At 43.5% G+C, this 17,021-nt stretch overlaps 1 protein-coding gene across 1 annotated transcript in view; it reads left to right on the top strand.

Moving 5' to 3' along the window:
* rngtt (RNA guanylyltransferase and 5'-phosphatase) overlaps positions 1-17,021 on the top strand; it is a 131,211-nt gene that overhangs the window by 17,132 nt on the left and 97,058 nt on the right. Inside the window, exons 5-8 of the mRNA XM_053645812.1 lie at positions 1,100-1,175; positions 3,123-3,372; positions 6,731-6,840; positions 9,990-10,091. Coding sequence (XP_053501787.1) covers positions 1,100-1,175; positions 3,123-3,372; positions 6,731-6,840; positions 9,990-10,091 — 538 coding nt within the window. The remainder of the gene's footprint in view (positions 1-1,099; positions 1,176-3,122; positions 3,373-6,730; positions 6,841-9,989; positions 10,092-17,021) is intronic.

Raw genomic sequence — 17,021 nt, 5'->3', positions numbered from 1 at the left:
AGTTAAACTTCGGGCCTGCTCTTTGCCCTTAATCAAACGATAAATCAAAGTGTTTTCTTCTCTCCAGGCTACAAGGAAGCAGCTGATGCATTTATTCATACTTTTTCGGCGTTAAGGTTCTCCCACACGCGCGCACTCGGTCAGCTTCAGGAGGAGTTTTGACTTGCGCACCAAATGATGGACAACTTTGAAAAGCACAGGATGGTGAAAAGCGGTCGTGCTCATGCTGCGTCACGGGGCAGCGTAACCCACCCGGAAGCAAGCCGCGTCCGGTTTTTTTAACGCGCACACGACCTCACGGATGCCCGCGATCGGGGGAGAAGGAGTACGCCATCCCTCCCACCCAGAGAGCACTACTAGTTTATATCAAATAACTAACAATAGCCATAAGGATCCATGAATTGTCTTCCAACCCATAAGAGTTAGTTTGAAGAGCACATGTTTGGGCTTGGCGCTAGCAACTGTTCTATGATTATAAGGGTGTAATAAATATTTTGCACAAACATCCATCCATGTCATGAAAACCGTTCTGGTGGAAGTTTGAGGGGAAAAATGGTTCAAGACGCATCAGATCAAAGGGTTTTGCGATGACTATAGCGTATCATTACCATGATCCAGACCACTGGAGGCCTGAGCTTTGCTTTCCTGACGAATAGGTGAGAACACCCGCGTTTCCCTCAGAGGGCAGAAACTCATCAGTGACCGAAATGGCCGAGCGAGTCGAGGACGAATTAACGAGCGAGTGAGGTGTGAACTAGAGAGAGAGAGAGAGAGAGAGAGAAAGACAGACAAAGACAGACATAGGGGTCACCTCTGACAGTGTGAAAGCGAAAGGGAAGGGCTTTGTTAGCGAGTGTAAAGTGGTGGGGGAGGAAGAGAAAGGATGAGAGGAGTGTTGGAGAGAGCGATGAAAGAGGATGTGAAGTGGCTTGGGGGACGTGGTGTTTGATCAGCAGCCTGATCTGAAATACACTACATCCATCACATGATGACCGCGGGCCATAATGAGATTGATTTATACAGGAAGCTCACACACCGGTTGGCATGAGGGAACGAAGAGCTGTGTGTCACTCATGTGTACTGTCTGTTCCCCCCACAGGTGTCCACTGCACTCACGGCTTTAATCGGACAGGCTTTTTGATCTGCACCTACCTGGTGGAGAAAATGGACTGGAGGTGAGAGGCTGTGTGTGTGTGTGTGTGTGTGTGTGTGTGTGTGTGTGAACTTGTTTGCTTGCATCATTCACCCACCTATTCATAAACAGGTCTAGAATACAAACACTAAAAGATTCATACGCCCTTTCCGTCCTCGCCATATCGCAGCGTCGCAGCTTTCCGAAGGGAACGGCAGCTCCCATGTATCCCTGTGTTCAGATGGTGACATGGACTTGTCTGTGGCATTGTCCTTCACCATATTCCTTTGAGGAAACACCGCGTACTTGCTCCACTACTTCTCGAGTAATCTCAAGTGAGGTTTGTTCGGATTTCACACGCTTGATGCAATTCTTTTTTCTTTTTCTTTTTTCTTTCCTCAAAAGGAGTGCGTTCAGGCAAAAGCAACGCGAGATTATTATTATTTTATGTTTTAAGGATGTGTCATTTAATTACATTGAATAAAGGTCACCTAAGCTTACTAAGGTAAGCGTTGTAGCTGTATACAGTATGGCGATCATTATCGCTCTCTTCAGGACATCGAGGTCAGGATCCTCCTCCCCCTGCGTGAGATCGTTGATGGGTTTCTATAGGTGTAATGTGTATTCTTGGTGAAATCAGTCATATGACTGATGCTCTCTGTGGAGGAAGAGGTAATGGGGAGATTCTCCAAGGCCTTTGCGGTACAGCATAAATTATTCATTGTCGATGTATTTAGGCTTTGAGACACAGCTGCAAGTGGCTCGGAGAAGGTCACGGCTGGATAGGAAGTGTGTGAATTCACAGATTGAAGTGACACACACCTGATTTTCTGCCTTAGTGTGATAGATTTTTTTTTTGTAGGAAGTCAGAACTTTTCGAATCAGAACTGATTTGTGGTCTTAGACCGGATGCATGTCCACCATGTGGCCATGTGACGTGAACGGCGAGATCGGAGTTCACGTGGGTTTTTCCCGACGAGCCTGCTCCTCGGGGTCGTCGTCGTCATCTAGCGACGGCGGCGTGTCAAAACAGCGGTGGAGGATAATAATAGATTGACTTGAAGAATGGAGAAATCTGGGATTTATGTCATAAACTAAGGAACCGACTAGTGCGGTGGAACACTAACCCGAGAAATGGGTTCCTTGCAGTCATGAACATGACCTGTTAAAATAATCAGATCAGATCCAAACAGAAATGTGGAAATGTACCAGGAAAGCTTGTAACCTGAACACGACCGTGATCGGCTCCTCCAGGATTTTGCGATCGCAGAGATGAACGCAAAATCAAGCAAACGCCGCAATGTTCACATGCAGTGTTTCAGACTTACCGCAGATTTTGGGCCAAGACGCGTCATGTGACGTCATCACAACGCGCGTTCAACCAAAGTCCTCTACGATTCACGTGCATCTAACATGAGTACAGCTAAAAGGGCTCATTTACCAACAAACCTCACTGTGAAAGAAAATTTTGTACAATTGCGATTTCACCAATTTAAGTAGTTTTCCGCAAAAAAAGCACAAAAAACTCCTCAAATCGCATCAAAAATTTTGAAAAAAAGCCTCGATATCTTGCCTTAATATTCGGACTCTCTATTTACATCAATGTGTAAAATGTACTGTAAAATATATCGCAGTATTTTCCTGTTAAAACTTGTGATGTTGGATTACACTGCGTCTGATATATTTGTACATAAATATAAGTAATCTTCCATCCTGCGCAGCAGATCCCTGAATCCAGTTGAGGGCGAGGGCAAAATGTAAGCTTGCTTCTATAAGAACTGATTTGGTGTGCGATGTCTGAGTAGGAACAGCAAACATGTAACGGTGTAGTAACACCCACCACAGACAAAGTCTCACGACCGAGTGCGCTCGCGTTCGTTTTCATGGGATCCGAGGATCAGGTGAAAGTTCATGTCCGGACCCAATCTTGTAGCATGGCAACAGCAGGTAAAGCCACATGAGTGAAACCGTTTCTGTTTGTGTCATTTAGCGTCGAAGCCGCAGCAGCAGCGTTCGCTCTCGCTCGCTCTCCTGGCATCTATAAAGAAGAGTACCTGAAAGAACTCTTCCGTCGCTACGGCGACGTCGACGACGCTCCACCTGCCCCGGAGCTTCCCGATTGGTGTTTTGAAGACGGCAACGATGACGTCGACGACGACGGAAACGTGATCGCTCAGGACTCTGGACCAAGCTCATCAGGCTCCAATTCGGGCAAGAAGAAGAGAGAGAAACTGAAACTGGTGAGAGAGATTTTTTTTCTTTTCTTTTTCCATGAATAAATTGTGCCTAGGCCTTGTCACAGTTTTGATTCTTTTTAAACTGTTGATACCTTACACTTTATCTTTATAGGTGGGTAAAGCTAGCAGGTAGGAATTGAGGGCTCCTTTATAACTGAGCCTTTATAACAATCCTAATTACGTACAATATTGTTTCCAACATTCAAAAATCTGGATCTAGTACTGCTTTTGTTTTGTCCTCATGCGTCAGTGGTGTTGGGCAATTTTCACCATTAATTCGGTTCATTCGAATGAATGTTCTGCCATGATTTACGTTTGAAATGTTTTAATTGAGATCATATATACAGGTATGCATATATCACTGAGGACTGAGCTTGTAGCAGAGAAAGGTTCACGGATCACTTCAGAGATATGGAATTGGTACAGGTTTGAAAAGTCACATGAACAAGTCGAACTAAAATATAATGCCGCATTACATCCTAAGCGGTAACTCGCCAGTCGGAATTCCGTCATTTTCGACCCCGGCACGTTCGACAGACGAAGTGGGAGACTGGACGCCGCCACGTTCGTATTTTGTTAGCAACAAGCTAGGCAGCTGACTCGGCTGAGTGACGTATACTTTCGCTCTCAAACAGCAAACCGTATAGTCAGTGTTTATTCAGATTTAACAAACGAATATATCTGTCGATTAATCTAAAGCGAATACTTGTATGTGTGTGTGTATACAGGTTAACTCGTTTAAAAGTAAGAAGTTTTACTTTGTTTATTGCTGATGCTGTGCACAACGCTGATTCGACGTCGCTCCGTAAACAGAGAAGGAGCTGCTCGGTTGCGGTGCTATTTCACGTCCCAAAAGATACGGTCCCCGTTTTATAGCATTTATATCTATAGCAAATAGAGCAAACAATATATAGTTTTTAAAAATGTATTTAAATATAAAACACCCTTTCTTTAAAAGAACCATTGTTTGCACTACTTGCTATAGATGGTGCTGTTACAATTTTTTACACGTCTACATTTAACATGTAAATTACAAGTCCATTCTAATAAATTTAAAAAAGTGTCATTTTTCACTTGCATTATGTAAGAACAAAAAAAACGTCGACCGTAATAGAGTTCAAAAAGTTGAAAATGTCTGGGGTTGTTTTGTTTTTGGTTTTTTTTGCGGGTTTGAGTCAGCACAACTAAAACCGGAATATATGATGTTCCTGAGCGGCTTTGAGTCTCCCTGACAATCCTAAAATGAAGTTTGACCGCACGGTGACGGCCAGCATCCGATCAGAGGGGCGAGAGTGGGGGTGTGAGAGTACACACGGTCGGTATGATGCTATAAAAGAAAAGCGATTTTGCATAATTAATTCCGACCCTGTCCAGGGTGTACCCCGCCTTGTGCCCGACGCTCCCTGGGATAGGCTCCAGGTTCCCCGTGACCCTGAAAAGGATAAGCGGTATAGAAGATGGATGGAAGGATGGATAATTAATTCCTAAAAGCTTTCATTTTGTATTTCACTTGAATTCTTTTGATTGCTGTGTCACGTTAAAGGTGGAAAAAGATCTGGCCTTGATCATAAAAAACCTGAAATCTCTACAGGGGTGCGTAGACTTTTTACGTCCACTGTAACGTGCGGTCGGATTTTTCTCCCAGAGAGGACGAAATTCCAGAAACTGGGATCAAAGCTCCAGTTGAAAATAGCAGTCAAAGCTGAGCACGTAGCTTTCACGTTCTCTAATCCTCTTTCCTTCCTTTCTTGACTCGTGCTGCTGCCCCGAGCTTTAGCTAGACTTTTAATTCAACTGGATCCAGACCATAATAAAGAAGTAGTTTTGTGATCTCAGTTAAGGGAAGGTTTTTGTTACAGAAGTCACGTCTAATTCCTCAGGACTGTAATGAAGACCTCACAGCGTTCTAATTGCAGCAGCTTCCTGCAGCAGTCTCTCTCGTTAGAATAGTTCAATTAGCGAGGATATCCCCTGTAGTGCCTGTACTGACATCTGAAATCACGACACCTTATATCCCGGGCTCTTGATGGCTGCAGAAGGCAAATCAAGCAAGACTCAGGTTTTTATTTTTTAATCTACAGGGATCCATTTTTCTTTTCTGGTGATTAGTCAATTAGTCATTGCCTCTCCTTGCTTGGCAGAGCCACTTGTGTAGGAGGCTGTGACAGGCATGTGTGGCTCTTAACTCTGATCTAGTTTAAGATCTTTGTTTTTTTTTTTTTTTGCTCTTTTGATAGTCCACATTTCCTTGGAGTTAGATGAAGTATCCATGGAAGTTCTCTACAAGACGGTAATAGAGACTGTGCACTGTAGTGACAGCTCAGACAAAATGTTTAGCCTGTTTAGTCATGACCAGTTCCCACCCACTAGTTAGGTCTCTTCTGTCATATGACAGCTACCATCCCGGGAGGGACAGGGCGATCACGTGCTCCCTCCGCGCCATCTGACGTGACGCGACCACGTCTTTTCAAACGGCTGCTCACGTTGCATCATGGAAGGAAAGCGCTGTCTGCGCACTTCCTCATACATCAGCTCAGAGACGCGCACGAGTGGCGAGATCACGTTGCCAGAACATCGCACCAGCTCTGGACGATGACTCTCGGTGTCGCCCGTTTCCTGCGGACGTGGTGATGGGGAAACAGGTTCCCAAGTAATACAGTAGCTACGTTGACTTACGTTATGACCGCGCCACTCGCTAGGTTTGCTCTGCTAAATCACACCCGAGCTCTGTGAAGGTTCCTCACGCTACACCGTGATTAAAATGCAGCTGGACTTTTCTAAGATTTGGCGGGGACTACTACGTTGCCTATATTTCTGCAATAACTGGCTGTCGAATGAAAAAATCTCTGGCTTTGTACAGCCCACTTACAATCACAATAAAACAATGTAAACCAAGAAACCCTTAACGTTTAACAGCACAAAATTTTTTCAGTTTTTTTTTTTTTTTGTGTTTTTAAAAAAAAAATAAACCAAAAAATGTTTATTCCAGTTTCAAGAGACAGCTAGAGGTGGTTACGCTCTAACCTTGTGTACTAAAAGTGCTGTGCCGGTGGTTGCGCATGTGTTTTGCTTCGATAGTGACGCCCTTCCCGCGTGTTTTTCACCCAGATAAGTGGATTATCCTTCTCGTCTTTTTCAGTTTTTCTGACGAAAGGGATCATCCCGAGGTCATGGCATGCTGGAATTTTTTTTTTAATAAACCAAGGAAATAAAATGCGAAGCTTAATTTCCGTTTTTCAGCTGTTTAAAAGAAAAACAAACAAACAAACAAACAAAAGGTGGCATATGAGACTTCTAAATAGGGAAATGATCAGGACTGTAACTGTAAACCCCACCCCCCCCACCCCCCTTTCTCTTTCAGGGTGCCGTGTTTCTGGAAGGCGTCTCGGTCAAAGGAGTGACTCAGCTGACCACTCAGCCCAAACTGGGGCAGGTTCAGCGCAAATGTCAGGAGTACTGCGAGTGGGGAAAGTAAGTGCTTACATTGGAACATTACATTTACATGCGTGTGTGCGTGTGTGTAGGCTTTTCAGCTTTTTTGGAGGAGAAAAATAGGATCAGATGAGTTTTTTTTTTTTCTTTCTTCTTTTTCTTCTCCCCCCCGCCCCCGATTCACTGTTATCAAGTCTCTAGGCAGCGTGATCCAGTCTGAGCTTTTCAATGTGGCATTTCATTGCCTTTGGGTAGGTCAGAGTGCTTCACAGAAAATACTGCGCTTCCCCTGCAGCAGAAATGGAGCTGCCCGTGGCCACGTAATCCACAAACGACTTCATTCTCGTCTGCATCATCTCGGAATTTGGCCCGAGGAGAAACAGTAAACAAAGGTTTACCGGTTTGAACAGATTTTTACAAAAGCAATACAATAAACTCGAGACAGGTTACAAACACACACACTATAATTATTATTATTATTATTATTATTATTATTATTTCTCCATCTCTGAGGAAATTGCATCGCATTATCCTTACTCTATTAGCGTACCATGTTTAACTCCTTTGCAAAAACGTTATGCTTTTAAACCTTCAAACTTTTACTGTCATGTAAATCCTCATCTCAAGGGAAGGAAAGCTCACCACTTTATAATCGCATAAGCCATAATGATTTCATAACGAAATCAGTTCAGGATCGAATAACGACTCTTGCTTATGAGTTTGCGTTAAGCTCGTGTTAACTTCCGGATGCACGCGTTGTGTTACACAGGGGAAATATTCGGTACAGACGCCTCCCTGGGAAACTAATACCATCCAAATGGGGCTTAAGGAAAATTCATGACCATAGATGTTGTATACAGGTACAGTCCCCTCTGAAAGCATTGGACATATTGGCAAGGCCAGTTCATTATTTGATAGTTTTTGCAGTAGACTGAAGGGTTCGAGATCAAAAGATGAATATGAGACGAGAGTTTAGGATTGCAAGAATCTCGTGGTATTTATACGTCGACGTGTTCAACGACATAGAACGTAGCACATTTTGTATCAGACCACCCAGAAACTTCTCTCGTGGAGGTTTAAACGTAGCTAAAAAGGATAAAATGTTTGCTGTGTGCAAGCCTGTCCCTCATGTTGTGTTTTACCTTGAAGAGCTTAAAAAAAAAGAGCAGATTTTCTCCCCTAAGTGTCACACTTTCCACAGGAAAAGTCTCTCTGTCATGTCTCTATAGGGCATGATGGGGTTGTGGCAGCCGTGCATCAGTGTGAAGTTCTGTGACACACACTGTATCACCACAAATAGCTGCCTTTCTCATTTCGTCCCACAGAAACGTCTTCCAAACTGTCTAAAAGTTTTAGTGGGGGCTTAATAGATGACAGCTCTTTTGTGGAATAAGAACAGCTTGTCTCCGAGGCTGTCTCGAAGTTCCTGTTGATTTCATCTAGAGAGGGGAACAATAGCCGCCGATATCTCTCAAACTCGTGAACGGTTATGTCCGCGTTACGGCCGTGCGAGGGACGGTACGAATCCTGAACTAACGATGCCTCGGTCATGTGTCCGTTTCCCATCAGCTAATTGTGCCCGTTAAAAGAGACGATCACTTCCTACACAATGCAGACAATAACATTAGAAACTCTCTCTGCTGGTGGAAATCACAGGAAGTGTGTGCGACTCGGTTAGAGGTAGTTTTTGAAGAAAATACTGTTTTCTGGGTTGATTTGAGGGCAGTGTTACATCATAAATCAATAATCTAATAGACTCAGCACTTCACTGACTCAGCGTTATGCGTCCTCTACTTTAGCTCGAGAATTTGAGGTGACCCCAGAGTTCCTCGGTGTAGATTAAGAGTTAAATCTGAGGTCCTCAGCTCTAGAGTCTGAGTTGAGTCCAGAGTGCCTAGCTCTAGAGTCATGAGTCAGCAAGGGTCGGTGAGGGTTAGAAACGACTTTATAAAAAACGTAAACAGTAACGTGATCCAAGTATCACAATATGAAAGTGACGTAATCTGATTACTTACTCTTGGATTGCTTCAAGTTCACGTGTAAATAAAGTCAAGAGGAACACAATATGCTTTTATTTGGAGCTTAAACATGTTCAGTGTTTGGATTTGTTTGACTGGTGAGAGAGAACCAGAACTATAATCATGCAGCTTTCTATATAGAGTATAAATTCTATAATAAAAGAAAATGCACCAATGAACTTCAGTTTAAAAGATGTTTAGAGCATGCACTTCCTTTCAGTCATCGTGTGTGTGTGTGTGTGTGTGTGTGTACGTACGTCTGGCCTGCTTTTACAGCGTCGGCATTTTCATCCGAGTTGACTCAAAGTGGGACGTGAACGTCTTGTAGTTCACATGCACGAGACGCTGCTTGTGTTAACGGTGTGTTTATGGCGCACGCTGCGATTCCATCGTCACCAGCTTGTTTATGCTTTTGACTATCGCCCGTTTTCTCACAGTCCCCCAGTGTCTTTCCTGAAACGGCTGGTTCCGGTAATGAAATCCATTTCCCCCGCTATTTCTCTGCCCGCTTTGGAACTAAAGTCATAAAAAGTTTTTCTCTGCGTGCGATGATCCATACCCGAGCCGTGCAAACTCTCGAGTCCAGTCTTAAAATGCCTTTGTGTACTTTTACTCGGGCGTTCATTGATTGACACGGAAAGATGATCCTCCGTGTCTCCGTCGTTCTCTCTCTCTCTCTCTCTCTCTCTCTCTCTCATGCTGGCACAGCTGGAGCCTGTTTTTTATTTTTTTATACTTTTTTATACTAGCAGGTGTGCCATCAGCGTTGGTGCTGGACGGAGATGAGGATCGTTTGAAAAAGTCTGATATTTTTCACTTTGACATGCCTTTCTGAGGCGGAAAGCTCGATCCTTGCTTTCCCCATACGTTGCGTGCTTTGGCACTCTGGATGAATCTGGCACCGGCACCACTGTACAAATTCGCGCCATTCTGATGCTTAACGTGGACATTAACCAAAGCTCTTGACCTATATCTGCAGGATTTTATGCACTGTGACTAGCGAACTGGGTAGATGCAGCCGGAAATGACAGTGTTTTTGGTTTGGTTTTGTTTTCTGCACAGAACACGTTTTGACAGCTCAACCTTAAGAAACCATTAATGCATTTCATCAAAATGAAATGGAAATACAAAAAATGTGTGTGTGTGTGTGTGTGTGTGTGTCTGTGTCAGGACCGGCTTCCCTGGAGCTCAGCCCGTGTCCATGGACAGGCGCAACATTCATCTGTTGGAGCAGAACGGCTACAAGGTTAGCTGGAAGGCAGATGGAACAAGGTGAGCTGCGCATACACCCACACACACACACACACCTGAGCAGCACACTGAAGGCACACACACACACCCGACTAGCACATTGAAGGCACACACACACACGACTCTTTTAGTCACTTAGGATGGAGCTGAACACAGCATCACTATTTGAAACTGACTCCGAATAAAGACATTCTGCTTCACCTTCACTGCAAATCAGCAAATACTATTTGAATAAGATTCATTTCTGACATTAGATTCTATAGACATTTCTCCGCCGGTTCGTTCTAATGTACTTGATTGATTGAAGTTCTCAGTATCTCGCGCTACTGAAGATCAGCTCGTATACTGAAGAACTGAAGTTCAGAGGCAGGGTAGACTCCTGGGAGGTTGTACTTCCTGGGCGATATGGCAAGATGCATCACGATACGCGAGACGTTTGTAGTCATTAATTCACAGAAATGTTTAAAACAGTTATACAAACCTGACAGGCTCGCAGGGCTGTAAGGATACGGCGTGCCGCTTTGTTCGACACAGTGCTCTCGATCACATCAACGCATCGACGTGCTGCAGGATAGTCGGCTATTCATCATAAAATAGAGCTTTTATTATATGAGGTGTAATAACTTTTAAACTTGAAAACACTCCTCCTGTCTCTCTTTCTGCTGAGGCAAGACAGAATTTCCTGGCTGAGACCTGGCAACCCTACCCACCAGCGCACATGCGCTCTAATGTTTAATGAGCCATGTTTCATTTTGTTCCAGCCTTTTGTTTTGCTACACACCGCACATCCTGCCATAAAAGGTTTCCATTATCATACATTTACAAGCTTGAATTTGAATCACTTGAAAATGGAGCAGCCATTCCGAGGTATCGAAATCCTGCCGAATTTGAATTTTGTCTCGTTACACCCCTACGAGGTAGATAGCGAGTTGTGCGAGTTCGAGTCTAGAGAAAATGAGCGTGTGCTCAAGCTATAGATATAGAAATCAAAACAATGTTACTACTAATTGCAGTTGCTTGAGGACATTGCCTAAGCTCCCAACATCTCGGAGAACTTAGATCCCTGCATGGAACTTAGATCCCTGCTAGAAACTTAGATCCCTGCTAGAAACTTAGATCCCTGCATGGAACTTGGATCCCTGCATGGAACTTAGATCCCTGCTAGAAACTTAGATCCCTGCATGGAACTTAGATCCCTGCTAGAAACTTAGATCCCTTCTTGGAACTTTGCTCCCTGCTTGGAACTTTGCTCCCTGCTTGGAACTTTTCTCCCTGCTAGGAACTTAGATCCCTGCTAGGAACTTCGCTACTTCCTTGGAACTTGGATCCCTGGTAGGAACCTACTGTGCGTTCTCCTGGGCCGTTAGTATTTACGAGTCGGGAAGTCATAATTACGATGTCAGGTGTGCTCAAGTCACTTTGGTTGGAGCAAGATGGCAGTGTACCTTGTCTTAATTAACTACAAAAAAAATACAGCAAGGTTTTTTAACTCTACTTCTAGAAAACGAAGAACAAAGAATGCTCGCCGGGAGTGTTTTTCAATTTATGAAACCACTGTAAACTTTCTCGTTACATATTATATCGTAATTGTACAACACTATCATATTTTGTGCATTGACTGCACCACGTTTTCTTACTGACGCACCCCCAACTCTGAGCTTAAAGAAAATCTCGATGTTTCCACTCGTAGTTCCGACTTTGCAGTGGCGTTCATGTGCGTTCAACTTGTAAATACGATCTTTCCGACATGCCTTGCACGCAACGTTAGCTACCCGCTTGGAACTTATCTGCGTCCGAACGGCGTGATTAGCGACGTGATTTCCGTGTTTCACTGTAGGAATAATAAACAGAAGATAACATGGACATGACGTTATTTTGAAGAGTGCTGGGGTCAGTCACTTAATGACCGTGACCGTTAACGACAATCACTTAGTGGTTTATATCACCTTCACTGTGTGTTTATTGAGAAAGTAAATTGTGTGATCCTGCAGGATTAAATAAGGCCATTATAACGAACTACAGTCATAATAAAACCTCACGCTTTATTATATTTATATTAATACAATATCAGTATTGTAGTTTTCCGTTAATGAATCCATTACGGTGAAATGAATCCATTACAGTAAAATGAATCCATTACAGTAAAATGCTAAGGTTATCATATAACGTGATGATGGAACGTTCCGGGGGCGACAGTGAAATTTTGTTCTTTAGCATGTTATTGTTTACACTTCAGGTGAATTTTGAACCGTATTACTTGTATTTGCATAATATTGTATAAACTGAATTTGATTTCGAAACGTCACAACGTCTCATCAAATCATTACGCAATCGGACGCGCCTTCCAGCCAGCCAGTCAGCATTCGCCTGATGCACTGCACCAAAGAGACGCACAATGCGTGGTGGGAGGAGAGCACGCCGTCGGCGGCGGTGACAGTCCGTCGCGCATTCGATTCAGTACCTCGTACTCGGCCGGTGATATGATGCGTACCGATTGGTACAAGAGTGTAGCGCGAATACAATCCGGACCTGCCGCATCTGGTGGCATTGTCATGTGACCTACGGCGTCAACATAACCGCAAAAACTCGAACAGCCCCCCAGATTAGTTTAAACCGTCAACAAGTTAACAGTTTACCACAAGGAACAATGTTTAATACCTACAGCTTGCACTTAAAAAGAGTCGCCGCGCTGCCTTCTGCTGTTTTGGATTGGGAAACGCCGTAGGCCATGTGGGAATTTCTCACATACTGTTTTCTGAATACTGGGAACTCGGACGTACTACTCCTCCGGCGTACTGCTCTTCGCTTACTTTGGAGTAGGGTATTAGGGATATTCGATCGCTCTACGTGAGTCTCTACGTGACACGTTTACCCACGATCCCCGTCTCTGCCTTGTGATGCAAAGACACATTGACACGAAATTATAAATCAGCCTTGATTATGTCTTGGCAGGAACGTAGGTCACAGGAAGTTACGCCCGTTCATCAACGGCTTATGTTTTGGGTTTATTCCCGAGTCCCGCGTTGGACTTCCCGTTTAGTTTCCGCTGCAGCTCCAGCCTGCCTTTGTTTACCCAGAGGGAATGTTTTTGGGCTGATGACAGCTTGGCAAAGCGAACTGTCCTGTCCTGTTTAGAGCCAAACACACTGCTTCACACAGCCTGCTAACTTTTAATGAAGAGCTCAGCTTAAACACAAGTATCTGAGAGCGGAAAACGCTGCTCGTGCTTACAGAGTGTTATTTCTCACTCTACTGCTCTCCCCGCTTAAATAATAAGGAGAAGTGGAACATGTGTTCATGCTGCAACCTCAGACAACCACACACACACACACTAACAGGCTGACACTCGCACGTTGATGCCTCCACTTTCTGCTGACGGCCGTCACACACACCGGGTGGATTTTTAAGGAGCGGCTATGAAGCAGCACTGCTCCTAATGGTGGGGAGCCGTGACACACACACACACACACACACACGAACGGACAGCACAGACAGGACCTCACTGCCTAATGGTCACTCATTATCTCTGAGAGAGTCGATGTGTACAATCGGAGACCTGAAGCCTGGCACTGGCTGTCAGAGCAACCAGGAGCCAGGAGAAGAGTGGGTGAGAAAGCGGGAAAGAGAGAGACCGGCAGATTTAGAAAGTGATGAACAGAGATTTAGTGAAAGGCAAAGAGATTTATAGACGGACCGATAGCAGAGACTGACACAGATGGAGAGTGAAAATCAGAGTAATAGTAAGACAGATGTGTAGAGAGACTGATGGAGAGAAAGACACAGAGGCAAACGAGTGAGAAAGTGTGTGGTGGAGAAAGAGTGACAGTGAGCAATGGAGGGAGAGAGAAAGCAAGTGATGGAGGGAGAGAGAAAGTGGTGAAGAGAGAAAGTAAGCGATTGAAGGAGAGAGAAAGTAAGTGATTGAAGGAGAGAGAAAGCGAGTGATGGAAGGAGAGAGAAAGCGAGTGATGGAAGGAGAGAGAAAGCGAGTGATGGAAGGAGAGAGAAAGCGAGTGATGGAAGGAGAGAGAAAGCGAGTGATGGAAGGAGAGATAGTAAATGATGGAAGAAAAGTAATCTTATACCTCTATGGTGCAGCTATACAGTATATGACCAGGCTGATAAACTGTAAACGTGTACAGAGCTTTCCGCCCTCTTCCTCAGACATGAACTCACAGATGCTGGTGATTGGTTCGTCTCTCTCTGATTGACAGGAGAGAGCTCGCATGACGTCCATCCCACCAAGTGCGCACGTCCAGTTTAGCTCTCTTAGCTCTCGGCCATGTCACGGCCGTGCTTTCGAACTCTCTCTCTCTCCTTTCTGCTGCTCCTCTTGGGAGCTGTGTATATCCTTTCTTTATCTTGTAATAATGATGACGCTGTGCCGCTGGCTCTGCCTGCCTGGTGCTGGCTCGAAAATAACCTGGGTTTTGATGAATCATGCTGGTCTGTCCTTATGGTTCTGACTCTGCAGCACACTTCTAAATACAGCAGCTACTTCCTCAGGTAGCGCTAAGACAATCATGAACACTTGGCCTGCTCTAAACCAACTCGTGCAGCCAAATGCTGTAACGTCATATCATACGAAGTGAATAGAGCTCTATTTGTGAGCTCCACCATGCGTTTTCATGAAATGCAAGCGATGCCCCCCTTTTTAAATAAAAATTCCGGATGAGAAATTGCATTTGCGGGAGGCTTCATCCCAGCAGCAGCATGGCTGCTTTAGTATTCTGGCCCTCGGCTCCATCCGTAATATGCGCCTGAATATTTCATGAGGTGCAGCTCTTGGAGAATTTTACAGATAGGTGCACTCGTTCACAGGCAAGAGCAACACACGTGCACAGACTGCTGCCTGTCAGAGAGGAGAGGGAAAATCTCGAATTTCAGGGAAAGGCTGTTTTTTAAAAACGTGTCGTATTCGAGTCGCACCTCATAAATCACTACGTTTTTTTTCGCCTCTTTGGTCGTGTGTAAAAATGAGCAAGCGATTCTAACTGGATGTATACGAGTACCACATCGGTTTACAGTGGGCAGGGTTAAGCATTTGTGCCAAATAGTAAGGCGTGAAAAAGCATTCAAATTTCCATGTGCCATTTCATTGAGTGGAAAATATCATAAAAGAATAACAAAACAACGACAACAATATTAATAATAATTATAGCAGTAAGCAGCATTTACAGTAGGTCCACAGAAATACAGTAGGTCCCTTGCATCATCATCATAATAATAATAATAATAATAATAATAATAATAATCCACAGAAATACAGTAGGTCCCTTGCATAATAATAATAATAATGATAATAATAATGATGATGATGATGATGATGATGATAATCCACAGAAATACAATAGGTCCCTTGCATAATAATAATAATAATGATGATGATGATGATGATGATGATAATCCACAGAAATACAATAGGTCCCTTGCATCATAATAATAATAATGATGATGATGATGATGATGATAATAATCTACAGAAATACAGTAGGTCCCTTGCATCAAAATAATAATAATGATGATGATGATGATAATAATCTACAGAAATACAGTAGGTCCCTTGCATCAAAATAATAATAATGATGATGATGATGATAATAATCTACAGAAATACAGTAGGTCCCTTGCATCATAATAATAATAATAATAATGATGATGATGATAATAATCCACAGAAATACAGGAGGTTCCTTGCATAATAAAAATATAATAATAATAATAATAATTTTTAGGATGACTAGAAAATGTGTTTGATTAAAAAAAAAATCCTTTTTTTGTTTAATATGAGATAAAATACAAAGACAAAGTAAAATAAAAATTAATAATATACTGGATGGTATCATATAAATTTTTTTTTTATGTTACCCCTATTTGATTTGTCTTCCTCCTTACACACACACACACACACGCACGCATGCACGCACGCACGCACGCACGTACAGAGTCTCTTCTAAATCAGCAAGGAAAGCTGTCTGCTAGCATCACTACTTTATAATGGCGGAAACCGGAGAACAAAGCCGTAGGTAGTAGGACCGCAACGTTAACCCCGCTGCGATCGATCTGAAACGGTGCTTAACATGTTCACAGTGAGGTGTTGCTCATTAGCACCGGAGAACGCCGAGCTCGCATCCTCCCACACTCCCTCCCCGCCCAGATCCGAGGCCTCTTTAACTCCGTGAAGCGTTCACGCTGCTGCACGACCACTAGAGATGAGTGTGATATCAGTGTTTCTGATAGCAGTAGGACAGCAATAATGAAGTTATTGAAGTCCCCTATTAGTGTTTCATTGAGTGCGACCAAGCAGCAACCGAGCACATTAAAACAGAAACATCTCTCAATCAGTCAGACCAAATTCCATCCTGACTAATTACTTTACTATAATAATAATAATAATAATAATAATAATAATAATAATAGCAAAGAACCTTGTGAAGGAAAATGGAAAAAGATAAAGTCTTCTGTCACAGTTGATCTTAACGTTGCCGCCAACATCTCTGTCTCAGATTGACAATTGAGAAATAAGCATGGGCCGTAGAGGAAAATCGATTGTGCTGCGTTGACAGGAGATGTGATCACAATAGCAGGAGTGCCTATTAACATACTTTATCTTTTAGATTTTAGGACATCTACAAAACGTTCAGAATTCTTTTCTTCCCTTGTTACGAAGTAATTACATCCCAAAACCTTTTCTTGAGGCAAGAGCCGGAGACTTTTGGAAGACCGGATCAGTTAAGCCGTGTTCCCGCCGTCACTGCAGTTTCAAGAACGTAAAAAAGCCTTGTTTCTTGTTTTTGTGTAAAAAGAAAAATAATCTTGCTAAGCATGTTTCGCATTAGAACGGTTCTCCATTCATCCATCCATCTTCTATACCGCTTATCCTTCAGGGTCGCGGGGAACCTGGAGCCTATCCCAGGGAGCATCGGGCAAAGGGTGGGGTACACCCTGGAC

This window comes from Ictalurus furcatus, chromosome 2, assembly GCF_023375685.1.
Source record: "Ictalurus furcatus strain D&B chromosome 2, Billie_1.0, whole genome shotgun sequence".
Lineage (NCBI taxonomy): Eukaryota > Metazoa > Chordata > Actinopteri > Siluriformes > Ictaluridae > Ictalurus > Ictalurus furcatus.
The sequence above is the reverse complement of the archived record's forward strand: the minus strand, read 5'-3'. Positions and strand labels throughout refer to the sequence as shown.